We start from the raw sequence: 17,696 nt of genomic DNA on the forward strand, positions 1-17,696 counted from the left end.
TGAAAAAATTGAAATTTTTCATCATAGTTAAATGGTCTGTCACTCCTATGTATAATAACAGAGTATTTTAAAGCTACTTTATAAAATATCAGACAAGTTTAAATTTCCCCAAATAGGTATTTTATCTTCAACCTATTACAGTTGTACATGTTGTTACTCCCAGAACAATCCAAAATCTGAACATGACTGATTTTTATCTGGGGACAGTTCAATTGAATAAATTCTATTTTCTCTCTAAAAGTCTTTAAATCATTATAAACTGTTGCCTACCAAAAAGCAAATGATTACCTAAAGCACCCAATACCAATTGACTTTTTTTTTACAGCTTTATTTGAGTATAGTCAAGGTATTCTATAAAAATAATAAGCTGCATATTTTAAATTGTATACTTTCATAACTTTTCATGTATGGATAGCCATTGCCAAGATCAAGATAGAAAAGACATTTGTCAAGCTCAACACTTCTTGTTCACTTTTTGTAATTCTTCTCTGTCTTCCTTGCCCCCACCGTTCTCAGGCTACCACTGATCAGCTTTTTGTCACTTGAGATTAATTTGCATTTTTCTAAAGTTTTATGTAAATGAACTCATATAGTGTGCACTCTTTTTGATCTGACTTCTTTTACATAACATAATGCATTTGAGATTCATCCAGGTTGTTTCATTTTGTCAGTACTCCATAATTATCCATTGGATTTGTTTATTTGCAGATTGTTGATCCATTTACCATTTTAAACTTTTTTTAACTGGAAGTACTGTGTATTTCAAAAGAGAACGCGTATCACTCCTACTGAAGAAGTACTAAAGCCCTCAATGTATGCTATAAAGCATCGCATACCTAGTCTGTTAGGACACTCCAGCTTCCAGACTTCTGACTACTGACAAAATAAGAATGACAATATTTTAATTTTATGATTTCCCAGGAAACTAATGGAATCTGCTAGTGTTTTGGTTCCCAGATTTTGCTTTAAAAAAACATTTGTGAATTAGTCTCCAGCCTTTAGTGATTAGAGAATAATAAAACATTGTTTTTACTGGAGAGCAAGCTGAGTCATTACTGCACTCTTCTCAGTGCAATAAACAAATGTGAGGGATCTGAAAATAGAAGACGTGTTTTTATTCATTATTTTTAAAGCCACTTGAGTTTTCTGCTTCTTGATATAATTTGATGAGTTTTCTGCTTCTTGGTGTAAATCGATGATTAGACTTATGTTAAGGCGACACCAGATGCGGGATACCAAATCAATATACAAAAATCAGTTGTGCTTCTAATAACCAGAAACTTGCTAACTTGGGAAAGAAAAAACAGTTACCTAAGTCCAGGAAGTGCAAATAATTCCACACAGGATCAACCCAAAGAAGAACACACCAAGACATATAGTAATCAAATTGACAAAAATTAAGGATAAAGAGAAAAGATTAAAATTAGCAAGAGAAAAGCAACAAATAACATACAAGGGAACTCCCATAAAGTTATCAGCTGATTTTTCAGCAGAAACTCTCCAGGCCAGAAGGGAGTGGAACGATATATTTAAAGTGATGAAAGGGAAAAACTTACAACCAAGAATACTCTATCCAGCAAGGCTCTCATTCAGATGTGATGGAGAAATCAGAAGCTTCACAGATAAACAAAAGCTAAAAGATTTCAGCACCACCAAACCAGCTTTACAACAAATGTTAAAGGAACTTCTCTAGTCGTAAAACCACAAGAAAAGAGAACAAAAAGAAGAAAGGGAAAAAAAAAAGACCTACGAAAGATTGCTTTGGCAATTTGGGATCTTTAATGGTTCCGTATAAATTTTGGAATTGTTTGTTCTAGTTCTGTGAAGAATGCTGCGGGTGTTTTGATGGGGGTTGCATCTGTGTGTTGCTTTGGGTAGTGTGGCCATTTTGATGATGTTGATTCTTCCAATCCAAGAGCACAACATCTCTTTCCATTTCTTTGTATTATCTTCAGTTTCCTTCATCAGTGTTTTACAGTTTTCAGAGTATAGGTAACCTCCTTGGTTAAGTTTATTTCTAGTTATTTTGTTGTTTTTGATGCAATGGAAACGTTTATGCCAGTTATAAAAATTCTGCTTTTTGAAGTGCAGAAAAAAAGTGAAGGAAGGTCTGCAAAAGACAAGATATCCTTTTTTATGGGTGACTTGTATTCCATTGCATGTGTATGTTACAACTTCTTTATCCATTTGTCTATTGATGTACACTCAGGATGCTCCCATGTCTTGGCAATTGTAAATAGTGCTGCTGTTAATAGTGGGGTATATATATCTTTTTGAATTAATGCTTTTGTTTTTCTCAGGTGTAAACTCAGGAGTGGAATTGCTGGGCCATATAGTAGTTCAGTTTTTTGGTTTTTGAGAAACCTCCTTATTGTCTTCATAGGGACTGCACCAATTTACATTCTCACCAACAGTATACAGGGGTTCCCTTTTCTCCACATTCTTACCGACGTTTGTTATTTGTCTTCTTTTTGATGATGGCCATTCTGACAGGTGTGAGATGATGTCTCGTGATTTTGATTTGCATTTCCCTGATACTGTTGATGCTGAGCAACTTTTCATGTTCCTGTTAGCCATCTGCATTTCCTCTTTTGGAAAAAATATCTGTTCAGTTCTTCTGCCCGTATTTTAAATGGATTGTTTGTTTGCTTTTTAATTGAAGTACAGTTGATTTAAAATGTTATATTAGTTTCTGATGTACAGCATGGATGGACTTGGAGGGCATTATGCTAAGTAGTGTAAGTCAGGCAGAGAAAGACAAATATTGTAAGATTTCACTTACACGTAGAATCTAAAATAAGTACAACAAACTAGTGAATAGAACAGAAAGGAAACAGACTCACAGAAGTAGAGAAGGAATTAGTGATTACCAGTTGGAAGATCGAAGGGGAGGGGCAAGATGGAGGTGGAGGAGTGAGAGGTAAAAACTGTCAGGTATAAAATTAGCTACAAGGATGTATTGTACAACATGGGAATACAGCCAATATTTTATAATAACTATAAATGGAGTATAACCTTTAAAAATTGTGAATCACTACATTGTAAGTCAGACAGAGAAAGATAAGTATGATATGATCTCACTTATGTGTAGAATCTAAAAACCAAGAATAAAACCCATAGATACAGAGAACAGATTGATGATTACCAGAGGTAGGAGATCAGAGGGAGAAAGGGGTCAAAAGGTGCCAGCTTGCAGTTATAAAATAAATGTTATGAGGATGTAATGTATAGCATGGTGACATAGTTAATACTGTATTGTATATTTGAAAGTCGCTAAGAGAGTAGATCTTAAAAGTTATCATCACATACACAAAAAAATTAACTATGTACAGTGATGATTGTTAACTAGACATACAGTGGTGATCATTTCACAATATATACATATATACAGGTGTTTTATATCTGAAACTAATACAGTTATCTCAGTTACAGCTCAGTGTTGTTTTTAAAAAAGCACCAGAAGTCAGATTGTTTTTCTTTTTAAATGTATCTTAAATAAAAAAAAATTAGAGCATCTTTATCAGATTTTTGTTTTTAACTTTCTGTATAATTTCATGCCAACATAGTTTTTAAATAAAGTTATAGACTGAATGATGTACTTTTTATTTTTCAATCAGTAAGCTCTCTGAAATGTTGCTACTTGGCAAGAGTAGCCACACCCTGTCATTTGATTTATATTTTGAACAGTAAATTTTAGAGTCAAAAAAAAAATCTTTTATAGACATATGTTACCATTAAAGTTCAGTTGACCCAGTTAACTCTGATTTTTATATTTTAAATTTATTATTGAAAAGGCAAGATTTTTACTTGGTAGTATTTTTAAATAATAAAAAATATTCCCTGGCCAAGTTTCTAAGGTCCTATTTGAGGAGGAAACAGAGATTTTTTTTTCTCCTTTTAATAACTGAACTGATGTGCTTCTGAACTTTTAAATAAAGTTTTAATTTTAAAATATTCAACTTGCATGACTATAATATACAATCAGAATTGTTGATATCTTTTGCCTCTTTATCCCTGGTCTTTGGTACTTTGCATTTTTAATATTCCTTTACTATAATTTTAATGCTTAGGAAGGAGCAGATATGTTTATCCAGAAAGTAACTCAGTAACTTTTTTCTTACTGTTCCATTGAAAAATAAAGCACAGACACTGAAAAATATGTAAGACACAAACAATTGTAAGACAGACATGCTTATAACTACTGCTCAGGTCAGGAATAGAACTGTCAGTTACCCGCAGAAGCTTTAATCGAGCCCAACCCAACCACAAGCCTGTCTCTCCTCCCAAAAGTTCCTCTTTTTTCTGTTATGGTTTATCACTTAGATGTGCGTCTTTTAAAACTATAGTTTAGGTTTGTTTTACTGTTGTGTATTTCAGTCTATAAGGTCCTTTTCCATTGCCGTTTCCCATTTTGTTGGGAAGTTGCTGAACATCCACATTTAACCTGTGGAGTTTCCCACAGCCTGGATTTTGCTGATTATTGTTTCATGGTGTAGGTACGCATGTTTCTTGGTCCTCTGTTGTATTTCCTGCAAATTGCTAGTGACGTATAGAGGCCTGGCCATAGTCAGTTTTGTTTGTCTGTTTGTTTTGACAAGACTGTGGGTAATTTTGTGTTCTTTTATTGGGAAGCATAAAATGTCTGTCTCTCTTTTGTGATATTAGTAACAGTTGTGACTAGTCAAGTGCCTAAATCCATTAGATCATTTAGGGGATTGCAAAATGGAGATACTCTTGCTTTTGCATTTTTTTTCCTGTGATTGGCTGGAATCCATCCTCTAATCTAGTCTTTGGTTAGTTGTGTTATGATATGTATAGGAAAGGTGAAGTAAATGCTAGATTCTTCACCTTGGCTTACCAGTTTGGGGAATAATGACTTGGCTTTCTTTTATCCTCTAAACCTGGATACTTTTTTGTTATCTGTGTACCATTATGAACTTCTGAATTTAAACATATTGGACATGTTTCAATCCATTGCAGTTTTTATCCTTATTGAAGCTCATATTGTCCCACATCTGGCCAGTTAGATCTTCTTCAAGCTCCCAGAGTTCTTTTAACATAACTCCAGATTTGATAGCTTTCACAGCTTTCTTGCTTTCTAGTATGGTAAGGTGTCCCAGCCTCATCTGAAGGGTGGACAGGATTTATGAATTTATCTGTGGGTATGCTGTGAACCAGTGGCCAAAAGTAGCCACCAGCCATGTTGTCCTTTTGTTTTCAAAAGAAACAATCATTCCTTTCAAGCCCCACCCTCCTCCCTCGACTGTGTAATGACTAAGTCCTATAATAAATCCCTCAGTCCATAATGCTCATCTTGGGTGGCCTCCCAATCAACCCTGATGGACACTGTATGGTGCAGTGGAAGTCATCCCCACAGCATGCCCACAGTAAATACGGTAGCTGGGAATTTTTCTTAGAGAGCCGAAGACATGAGCAAACCCTGATGGAAGAGCCCTAGGCGAACAGAAGAGTATCGATGCCACTCCCTGTCCTGCCAATCCGACATGTATTCCTCTGGAACTGTCATGTCCAACTCAGAGCCCACCAGCCACATGGGGCCACTGAACACTTAAAAAGGACTTGTTGCAAGTGGGGAAATGAAACTTTTAATTTTACCTGATTAAAATTTAAATTAAAACACTGGCAATTCAAGTCTGTTCCCGGAAAACTTAAGTATGGTTTAGAACAACTTCAACATGTGAATCTACATTTTCGACTTTATGACACTTAAATACATATCAACTCTGATGAAAATGTATAGTTCAAATTGAGATGGGCTGTGAGTAGAAAATATAATGCATGTCATTAAAATAATTGCATATCATTTCACAATAAACACATATCAAATCACTATGTTATACACCTAAAACTAATACAATGTTATATGTCAATTATATCTCAATAAAATTTTTTTTAATTTCTAAAAAAAAGAAACATTAACAACAACAACAGCAATATATATATATATATTTGGCACTTACTATGTGCCAGGCATTGTACTAGTCTTTGGATATGGTGTTTAATAAGAGATGAAACTGCCCTCAAGGAATCTACAATCTAATGAGGAAAACAAGACACTACATTAAATAAACTTGCAGGACCCTAGAATGGTATAAGAGTCTTAGAAGGAACATAACTCAGGGCATTGGAGATCAAAGAAAGATTTGCACTTAATGTATTATTCCATCTTCTATTTAAAACTTGAGTGTTCCAGGTGAAGAAAGATAAGGAGAAATTACCCAAGGCAGAGAAGATGTAGGTGAACCTGATTTCCTTTAGTTAGAAAGCAATCAGCATGTCTGTGTTAAACATACTCTGTTCTAAAACTTCCAGAAATCTGATCCTATGACCAGTCTTTCTGTACCACTGCCTTTTCTCTTGCCAGAAATCTCCCCAAGTAATATTTTTCTTCAAGAATCCAAGTTTTAAAGTGAAATCAAGGCATTTCTGCTCTCACCCAGACTGGATGAGTTGATATCATTTACTTTTGATTTTTTTTTTTTTTTTGGACGAGCATTCCAGAATCTCCCTTGTTGTTGCGTCTTACTTGTGGGCATTTTAATTACCTGCATGTAGACTCCTCCACTTAGCTTTCTTTTCCAGCTGGCCTTCATGCTTCATTGCAGTCTTCTTTACTTTTGAAGATGATGATTCTTGTATTTGTCTTACTTTTTATTCTGTTGACCATGTCAGAAGGAAATACTGAAACAGCTTTATCTGTGACAAAATACAAGTAAAACTAAAATTATTAGCTTATTACCAATTTTGAAGCTGATCATGATGAATTTCATCTAATGTATTTTTTCTGTAAAAATATTGATCTAACCATATCAGAGCAACTTCCTTGGCCTTTCCCCAGTACAGATTTAACACTGTGGTCCATTTCTGTTTCTTGAGACAACTGTTTTAGATTCCTAAAGCATAATTTCCAAAAAAGGTGAAATTATGATTTTCAGGCAAGTATGAAGTAAACATCAGGTCAAAGACTTTATTCAACTCATTAGTTATTGAAACCAGTAAGATGTTAAGACAAATTCAAAGAGTGTTTGAGTTATTTATAGACAATTAAATATGGAAATGTTAGAATAAGATAGTTGAGTTAGATACAAAACTGATTAATATCCTGTCTATTTAGCCATAACCTTTGGGGTTATTTTTTTCATCAGATAGAAGTTATTTGCATCTCTACCTAACAAAAATCTATAAACTAGCAAATAATCAGTAAACAGTGAATCTAACAAAGTATATTCTCCTAATCCTTGGGTGGCTCTGGGTCCCATGTGACACTGAAAAGATCTGTTACGTAGCTTTTTGCCCTTTTTTTTTTTTCCAAGTTGTGGATGATTTTGAATAAGATTTCAAAAATCTCATAGACTGGATTAGAGAATTTTTCGGGAGTCTGAGAATTTGTGAATAACTGATGAAGTAAGCTCTGTTGTAATACTCTTCATAAATTTGGTATTGCAATGGCAGACAACTACCTAACAATTACTCTTTAATACTGAAGTTTTGCGGAGGATAAATTGTTTTAACTGGGCATCAAAGAAAGGCAAAGGGAATTTTTATATGCTTAATAGATTTAAAGTAATTTGCTATAAAATAAACTATCTTTTTATGTTCCCTAGGGTTTTCCAGGAGATATTGGGATTCCTGGACAAAACGGCCCTGAAGGATCAAAGGTAAAAAAAGAAAAAGAGAAAGAAAGAAAGTAAGAAAGAAAGGGTGATATCTACAGTTTTATAATCTTGAATCTCCATGTATGGGTAAAAGTAGATTTTAGAAATATCAGAACATCTCTGGATATTTTTTAGCTGTCTCAGGTGCATTTAAAAAACCTTGTGCAGTTGTTCGAGATGATCAGGAAGTAGCTGCATGTCTGGTTGTTCTTTTGGTATCATTTGTTTGGTAGGAGTATGTTTGTATAATCTCTTAGGTTCAGGTCATTGAAAATGATTTTCCTGGTTTAGTCTGGACCTGGAATAGGGTGAAAAGCACGTAAATCACAAAAAAAGGATTTTTTTAGAAGAGGTGAAAAAATTTTAAAATGCTAAAAATCTGTAACATGCAGTAAGTGAATGAGAGTTTTCTGACCACTTAAGCCCTTTAGAGCCCTCAAAATATCCACTGATTAAAATAAAAGGCCTGTGGTGTTCTGGAACTTATACATAGCACAGAAATATCTGAAGAAACATAATGATCTCTAACTGCCTTTACTTTTGTGTATATATACTAGAAATTATCCACAGCAAAATTTTAAATACCAAGCCTTGCCAAGCAGCTGACATAGAATGGACATTATAAAATAAAGTATTGTGAATAAAGACACGGAATGATGAAATAGCCTGGAGCTTGGAGAACTGGCAGTTCGTGAAGTGTAGCTGCTGTGGAAGGTTATTAGTGTGAATAGAGAGAAAGCGTTAGGAGATGAAGCTGGAAAGGAAACTAATAGTGGCTGTATTTGTTAGCTTCCTGTAGCATCAAGTACCATAGTAAATGTTTCCCAGGCATCTCAGTTAATCTTCACAACAGCTTTAGGAGGTAGATATTATCCACATTTTATAGACAGTTAAGTTATTCCCCTCATAGTCACATAACTATGAAGTGACTTAGCCAGAATCCTAACCCAGACATGGCTTCAAAATCTGAGCTCTTAACTGCTTAGTTTTGGAATTCAGTTGTGGAGAAGTTTTCAGACCATCAACACTGGCACCATGAAATACTCAAAAGTTTTTAAGTAGTAAAGTATCATCAGTGATTTATGTTTTAAAAAGATACCACTTATATCAGCATGGAGGTAGGGTTGAACAGGAAAGAAACTGAAGGCAAAGAAATGAGCTAGAAAAAGCTAGAAAAGAAATTATAAAGATCTGAAATGCAATGGGACATTTATCTAATTAGCAAATATTTACTGGCTGCTTCTTACGTGACAGCCATTTACTAGACCCTAGGGCAACAAAGATGTAAAGTCCTTGTCCTTACTTTCAGGAATCTTAACATCTAGAGAAGGATACGCAGGAATTCTTTATAATAACCATAGGAATAATATATAATATGTGATGCTGTGTGAGCATAGTGTTAGGGGTCTCAAACTGTGCTTTGTGGAGAAGGTAGCACTTAAGCTGACATGATGAATGGGTAGGAATTTGCAGACAGACAAATGAGATGAATGGAATTTAGGAAACAGATGCTTGTGAGAGGATGATGGCTCAGTATTTGGAACATATTTATACTAAAAGTTATTCATTGTTTATGTGAAATTCAAATTTGTGCATCCTGTGTTTTATCTGGCAACACTTCTGGCCATCTACAGACGCTCCCTATATATGTATATACAGCCACATTTCCCCCTTCCTTTCTGTCCCCATAGAAGTATTCCTCCTCCTCATTATTCAGGTTTCACATGTTTTGTATCAAACACTCTACTGACTCCTGAATGACATCATTCAGTCCATCAGTTATCACCTTTATCCTGATCTCTCTTTTGACTCAAAATTTCCCTTCTCTACCCTTCAAGCCATTTTTCACTGCCAGTATTTTAGTTTAGGCCCTATTTATTCCTCACCAGGATTAGTGCAATAGCCTCTAATTGTTCTTTCTGCCTCCAGTCTGGCATTTCTTCAAATCTACGTCCAAAATACTGATGTAACAATGTTTGCATAAATCTCATCCTGTCACTCTTGTATTTAAATCCTTAAATATCTCCATAGCTTCCAGGTTAAAGGCTTCTAATTCTTTACTTTGTACACAAGGTTCTTTATGACCTACTCTCTCCTCTAACTGTGTCATACCATCACTTCTCCCATTATTCTGCCAGAAGCAGTACTCCGGGTAAACTACTTAGAGTACTAAACCATGCCGGACTTGCTCAGATCCCACAGCTTCCTGCATGCTGTTCTCGTCTGGGTATCTCTCTGCCTTCCTGTGCCCTACTTCATCTAGCTAACACCTGCACATCACATGCCACCCTGCCCAGGAAGCTTTTCCTGTTTCTTCCAAATCAAATTGAGATGTCTCTTCTCTGTATTACCAAAAAAAAAAAAAAATCTACCAAGCTCTTCTCTTCATGTGATATAACTGTTGATTTGCTTATCTCTCTATTAGAAGATGAGCTTTTTCAAAAAAGACACTAATTGGCTTTAAACACATCACAGTAATCATAATAGTATCCATAGTACATAATAGGAACACAATAGATATTGGCTGAATGGATGATTGATTGAATAGCTGTATTTAAAAGCTGATTTGGAAACACAAACAATACTGCTTGGTAACTGATTCACTGAAGGTGAGGGGAGAAAGAGAAGTCAGAGAAAACAGACTGTAGCTTGGGGTTACTGATGTCATTGACTTAAATAAGGAACTCAGAAGGAGGAGCAGGTTTGGAAGGTGGGGAAGACAAGAAATCTGATTCTGGGTATGTCTAGTTTGAGGCATCTGTTTGACACCAAGGTGAAAATAATCAGTACCTAGTAGTAAACCCAGCCCAAAGGTAGAAGTGGCGGCATGGAGGGACGTGGGGGGGGGGGGCAGGGCAGAGAATGGAGCTGGGAACTTCTCATGTGTGCTCAGGAATTTGAACTTGATGTGTATATAAACACATTCACTTACCCATTCGTTCAGTAATTGATTCATTTAACACTTACTAGGTTTCCTTTATGTTTTAGGCCAAGTACTAAAGGTGGGATTACAAAGATTTCTGAACTATGGCCCCTCACCTGGATGAGATTACAATTTAGTAAGAGATTAAAAAAATCACAAATGTCAGAAGAAGTGCTTTCATATATATAAAAGAGTTGCTGAAGTGCTGCTGTGAGAGCCTAGATAATTGAGCGACAGATTCTGCCTTAGGAAACTGGAATTATTTTGAGAGGAAGTGATAATTGAACTTAATGTGTTTTTTTTCTTCTGTAGGCTTCCTTAATTAAAAAAAAATTTTTTATTGAAGTACAGTTGATGTACAATATTATATATTACAGGTGTGCAACTAGCAATTCACAATTTTTAAAGGTTCTACTCCTTTTATAGTTACTATAAAATATTGACTATATTCCCTGTGCTGTGCAGTATATCCTCGTAGCTTATTTATTTTATGTATAATAGTTTGTACCTCTTATTCCCCACCCCTATCTTGCCCCTCCTCCTGAACTTAATGTTTTTAAGTATGCACATCATACTATGTGAAGAACAGGAAAGCTTTGTAAATCCTTTTCAGTTTGGAAATTTTGTTTCTCTTGAAATTTTATCAAGAAAAATGTCGGAGAACTAAAGAGAGCCAACTGACCTCCTGAATATTATTATAATAGTGATCTTTAAAACTTCCTTCTCTTTACTGCCTTTTGTATTAAAATTACAATGTTTAAAACTGGGACAAAAGACCTGAAATCAGGCATAATAAACATCAGTGATTGAATTTTCAGTGAATAATAATTACTTTGTGGATCAGTTTATCTAAAGTTTTTTCAGTAAAGTTGAGTTTGTAGCCTCATCAACACCAATATTCTGAGACTAACTGATTTTCTAGATATCATTGAATTTTAAAATATCTTAGAAGAGATGATTTCATCAAAAGAACCAGGAAATTTTAAAGGAAGAGGAATATGATTTCACGTTCTATAAATTGGGAAGAATCTTTTTTGTCTCTCTTCTTCATCCTTCTTAATGGCCTTGAAATTGTTTCTAGAAACAGAAGGGAAAAAATAGAGCCAAACAAACTGACCCTATTAGCACGATGTGTTTCTTTAGCTGTGTACACTATATCATGGAAGCATCTTACAACTTCCTTTACTTTCATATACATGTCTTATTTGGAAAGTGGGGGAAATATAAATTCTCAAAATTCTGTTGAGGCTGTACAAGGTAGTCATCAGGAAAATCATGTGCACTCTATTTGAAATCCGTGGTTACCCTATTTGCAAACAAATTGGGTTCCTTCCAGAGCAATTTGGCACAGCAGTAAAGAAGCCTTTTATTTTCTCTTCATTTTCTGCCAGCTGGCTAAAAACCTCAAACTAACATTGGAGACTCGTGTTAATTATGGTTCCATTGGATGTGGGGTTGTGTGTATATGTAATATGTATACATAGAAACAAAACATACTTCAGCAAGCCTTCTTGAGAGCTACCCAATTTAGCAGTCTGCTTTCATGCATCCCATAACATTAACAAAAACCACATCCCTTGTGCTGACTGCAGAAAGTGAGCACTCAATAAATATTCTCTCTTCTCCAGTAAACAGAGGAATAATTTATTTGTTGCCATAATGGTTTATGTTGTTAGTTTGGCTGTGGAATTAAGGACGGTAAAACAGGCTATTCCTGTCTGTTGTGTAACATCCTTGGTAAGTTTTTAGAGGAAGCCTATTTGTGAGGTTTTGTTATAGAATATATGGAAATAATTTTTACACTGAATTATTAAAATATGTCATGTGTTTATCTGTATAGAAATGTGCTAAACTTGATAAGAGGAAAATGCATCCTCTAGATAGTTCTGAGATCACCTCAACCCAGCCCTGAGGAGTCACATCCCCAAATGAAGATTTTTGTACACAGGTTTCTTATTTTAACTGTTTTATTTTCCAGGCAGCATTTAGTCAGTTGAAAAATATTTGTTGAGGTTGTACAGTGGGCCATGGACTTTGTTAAGCAATTACTTGAAAACAAGATTAAAACATGCTCTTCTGTCTACTGGGAACGTGTAATCCACTGGAAACATGAGATTTCCACGTGTGAAAAGTTAAAAAGCAAACTAGGCAGCATGTAATAAGGGAGCAAGGAGCTCAGAGAGGAGAATAATTTATGTGGCCGTTTCTCCTGAGAAGACTTGATAGAGAAATTGGGATTTGACTTGGATGAGTTGGATTTGGCCAAGTAGATCCAAGGGATGAGAGATTCTGTGCCACAGGGACAAAGTCAACCCAAGGGTGGAAACGTGGAAATAAGCCTAACTTACAAAAAGAAAAGTTAGGAGGTAGATGGTGACAGATCTTAAATAGGAAGTTGGGAAGTTTGAATGCTGATAAGCACATGGAAGATTTTTGTGTGTGTGGTTAAAAAAAAAAGTAAAACATAATGTCTACTGTCTTAAAAATGTTTAAGTGTATAGTACAGGATTGTTAACTATATGCATATTTTTGCACAGCAGATCTGTAGAACATTTTCATCTTGCATGACTGACACTCTGTACCCATATAACAGCAGCTCCCAATTTCCACCTCCCCCAACTCCTGGCAGCCACCATGCTACTTCCCGCTTCTATGAGCCTGACTACTTTAGATACCCGATATGAGGAGAAACATGCATTATTTGTCTGTCTGTGACCGGCTTATTTTACTTAGCATAAGGTCTTCAAGGTTCTTCTCTTATTGTAGCCTATGTCAGAATTTCCTTCTTTTTAAAGGCTGAATAGTAATAGTCCATTATCCAGTAGTCCAAAAATCCACATTTTCTTTATCCATTCATCCATCAGTGGACATTTCCACCTATGTGCTTTCCTCAGAGCTTTTGCAGTTTCAGTTCCAGACCACTGCAATAAAGCAAATGTCACAAAAATTGAGTCACACCAGTTTTTTGGTTTCCCATTGCATATAAAAGTTCTGATTATACTATAGTCTACTGTGTGCGATAGCATTATGTCTAAAAACTATACATACTTTAATTTTAAAATACTTCATTGCTAAAAAATGCTAACCATCATCTGACAATGTAGGGTTGCCACAAAGTTTCAATTTGTAAAAAACACAGTATCTGCGAAGTGCAATAAAGTGAAACAATAAAAGGAGGAATGCCTGTATATGCTATTGTGAGTAATGCTGCAGTGAACATGGGAGTGCAGACATCTCCTCAAATCCTGTTTCTGATTCTTTTGTATAAGTATCCAGAACTGGGATACTAGATCATATGTTAGTTCTATTTTAATTTTGGAGGAATTGCCATACTGTTTTCATAGTGGCTGCACCAATTTTACATTCTCGCCAACAGTGCACAAGGGTTTATGTTTCTCTACATCCTTGCCAATGCTTGTTATTTTCTGTTTGTTTTATAATGGCCATCCTAGCAGGTGTGAGGTTTACCTCATTATGGCTTTGATTTCCATTTCCCTGGTGACTAGTGATGAGCAATTTTTCATATACCTCTTGGCCATTTGTACGTCTTACTTCTGTTCAAGTCCTTTGCCCATTAATTTATGATTTTTATCTTTTAGTTTGTTAGTGTGGTGTATCACCTTGATTGATTTGATGCACAGATGTTGAATCATCCTTGCATCCCTGGAATAAATCCCACTTGATCTTGATGTTTGCTTCTTTTAATGTATTGGGTTTTTTATTTTAAATTGAAGTATAGTTGATTTACAGTGATTTACAATATTGTGTTAGTAACAGGTATATGGCATAATGATTCAGTTTTTTTCTTTGCAGATTATATTCTGTTATAGGTTATTACAAGTTACTGGGTATAATTTCCTGTGCTGTACAGTAAATCCTTATTGTTTATTTTATGTATAGTAGTTTGTGTCCATTAATCCCATACAACTAATCTGTCCCTATCCCCAACTAATGTATTGTTATATTCAATTTGCTAATATTTTGTTGAGGATTTTTGCATCTATGTTCGTCAGGAACAATGGTCTGTAATTTTCTTTTCTTGTGGCGTTCCTTTTGAACTTTAGTATTAGGATAATACTAGCCTTGTGAAATGAGTTTGGAAGCATCCCCTCCTCTTCATCTTTTTTTTTGAAGAGTTTGAGAAGACTAGGCATTAGCTCTTTATATGTTTGGTAGAATTCACCAGTGAACCTTTTATCAGTTTCTCACTTTAAGTCAGTTAATGTTTTCTCTATATATTTAGATGCTCCTTTGTTGGATACATAAATATTTACAAATATATATCCTCTTGTTGGATAGATCCCTTTATCATTATATAATACCCTTCTTTGTCTTTTATTAGTCTTTAAAGTCCATTTTGTCTGATGTGAGTACAGCTAAACCAGCTTTCTTCATATTTCATTTGCATGAAGTATCTTTTCCATCCCTTCACTTTGTGTGTCCTTACATCTGAATTGAGTCTCTTGTAGGCAACATATGAGTCATGTTTATTTTTAATTCATTCAGCCATTCTTTGTCTTCTGATTGGAGAATTTAGTCCATTTACATTTAAAGTAATAATTGATAGGTATGTACTTATTGACATCTTGTTAATTGTTTTCTGGTTGTTTTTGTATTTTCTGTTCCTTTCTTTTTTCTCTTGTTCTTTTCCTTTGTGATTTGATGACTTTCTTTAGCGTTATATTTAGATTACTTCCTTGTTAACTTTTGGGTATCTACTATAAGTTTTTGCTTTGTGGTTACCATGAGTTTTACATGTAACAGCCAATATATGTATAGCAGCCTATTTTAAGTTGATAGCAACTTAAGTTTGAACACATTCTAAAAAATTCTTTATTTTTACTCCTTCCCTTTATATTTTATGTTTTAACATAATATTTTACATCTTTTTTGTGTGTTCTTCAACTAATTGTTATAGTTATTGTTAATTCAACTTCTTTTGCCTTTCAACCTTCATACTAGCACTGTAAGTGGTTAATCCACTGCCTTTACTCTACATTTGCCTTTCCCAGTGAGATTTTTATTTTCATGTCTTCTTGTAGCTAGTTAGTGCCTTTTCTTTTCACTTTAAAGAAATCCCTTTAACACTTCCTGTAAGGCCAGTTTAGTGATGATGAACTCTTTTATCTTTTGCTTGTCTGGAAAACACACTCTCTCCTTCAGTCCTAAATGATAACTCTGCTGGGTAGAATATTCTTGTTTGGAAGTTATTTTTTAACTTTTAGCACTTCAAATATATCATGCCACTCCCTTCTGGCCTGCAAAGTTTCTGCTGAAAATCAGTTTGTCTTGTGGGGGATCTATGGTATATAACAAGTCATTTTTCTCTTCCTGCTTTTAAGATTCTGTCTTTAACTTTTGACACTTTAACTATAATATGTCTTGTATGGATCTCTTTATGTTCATCTTATTTGAAACTCTCTGTACTTCCTGGATCTGAATGTCTGTCTCTCTTCCCAGGTTAGGGAATTTTTTAGCCATTATTTTTTTGAATAAGTTTTGTGCCCTTTTCTCACTCTCTTCTCCTTCTGGGACCCCTGTGATGTGAATGTTATTTTGCTTGATGTTGTCCCATGGTTACCTTCAAAGCTGTCTTCACAACATTTTTTTCTTTCTTTTGCTGCTCTGTTTGGGTGAGTTCCAGCACCCTATCTTCGAGGTCACTCATCCACTCTTCTGCTCCGTCTGGTCTGCTGTTGAGCACCTCTGGTGTATTTTTCAACTCAGTCACTGCATTTTTCAGTTCTGTGATTTCTGTTTGGTACTTTCTGATATTTTCTGTCTCTTTGTTGATGTTTTCACTGTGTTCATTCATTTTCCCCCCAAGTTTAGTAAGTCTCCTTTTTTTTTTTTACCATTACATTGAATTCTTTATTAGCTAGATACTTATTTCCATTTCTTTAAGATCTTTTTCTGAGGTTTTTTCTTTTTTGTGTGTATGTGGAATATATTCCTGTGTTTCCTCATGTTTCTTGACTCTCTGTGTTTGTTTCTGTGTATTAAGCAGGAAAGCTACCTCTCCCAGTGTTGAAGGAGTGGGCTTGTGTAGAAGATGAACCTTATCATTCAGCCTTGCCCTAGCTGTTGGTTGTCTCTCCATCCTTTGTGATGGTCTAAGTAGCCTGGTTTAGTCTTCATAGGTCCCAGTTGTTGAAGATGTGCCAAGATCTGTCAACTTTCCAGTGGGAGAGATTTCAGTCAGCACATAATTTCAAGCTGATTGGAAGTCAGCTTCGTAGGGAGCAACTATGAAAGTATGGAGGTACTTTAATAGTATTTGCCCGGTGGGACTGCAGTTATAAGTCCTGCTGACCTCTGGACTGTGAGATCTAGAGATATCCCCTGGGTGACAGTTTCAGAAATCAGGGGTTTAGATGAGTATATAGGCTTTTTTCCTGGAGGTACCAGTGAACTGTGATGAGGCCAAAGGGAAGAGCAAGAATGGTGTCTCCCAGATACAGTCACTGAGAGCATCTCTGTAGCCTCTGCATGTGTGGCAAACCTGAAGCTCATCCTTCAGGTTGAAACTCCAGGACAGGTGTGGCCCCCTGCTCTCCTGTGGTTATCATTTGCACAGACTATCGTTTCCCTCCTTTCACTGTCATCCTATGTGTGTCCTTAAATCTAAAGTTAGTCTCTTATAGATCCAACTATAGACCTTTTATTGATTGATTCATTCATTCATTCAGCCACTTTAAATCTTGCTTGCAGACTTTAATTTAAAAGTAGTTACTCATAAGGAAGGGATTTATACTGCCATTTTGTTAATTGTAATTGTTTTCTCTCTTGTAACTTTTTTGGGGGGACCATCAGGTCCAGTAGTTTTTAAATTAAGCTTGTCAGGACCCTTGAGGTCCCCTGGCAGAGCACTGAGACTGCGAGGGAGATGGAATCAGTCAGGCATTGCAACTTTGAATCTAGTTTATGTCATCAGAGTACCTTGATCAAATAAAATTTCGTTTGGTAAGAAAAAAAAAAAAAGCTAGTTCTGGCCAGGAGCAGAGGGAGGGTCAGGCCATAGATAAAGCACTCGGCACCAACCACTTAAAGCAGGACAGGGGCACGGAGGGCAGCAGAAGGCAGCCCTCTGATTAGTG

The 17,696-nt window shown here is 35.5% G+C and overlaps 1 protein-coding gene across 1 annotated transcript in view; it reads left to right on the top strand.

Annotated features, from left to right (window-relative positions):
- Positions 1 to 17,696, top strand: part of COL24A1 (collagen type XXIV alpha 1 chain) — a 397,032-nt gene that overhangs the window by 205,157 nt on the left and 174,179 nt on the right. Inside the window, exon 25 of the mRNA XM_072974057.1 lies at positions 7,626 to 7,679. Within this exon, the coding sequence (XP_072830158.1) occupies positions 7,626 to 7,679 (54 nt within the window). The remainder of the gene's footprint in view (positions 1 to 7,625; positions 7,680 to 17,696) is intronic.

The sequence above is a fragment of the Vicugna pacos genome, chromosome 13 (assembly GCF_048564905.1).
Source record: "Vicugna pacos chromosome 13, VicPac4, whole genome shotgun sequence".
Classification (NCBI taxonomy): Eukaryota; Metazoa; Chordata; class Mammalia; order Artiodactyla; family Camelidae; genus Vicugna; species Vicugna pacos.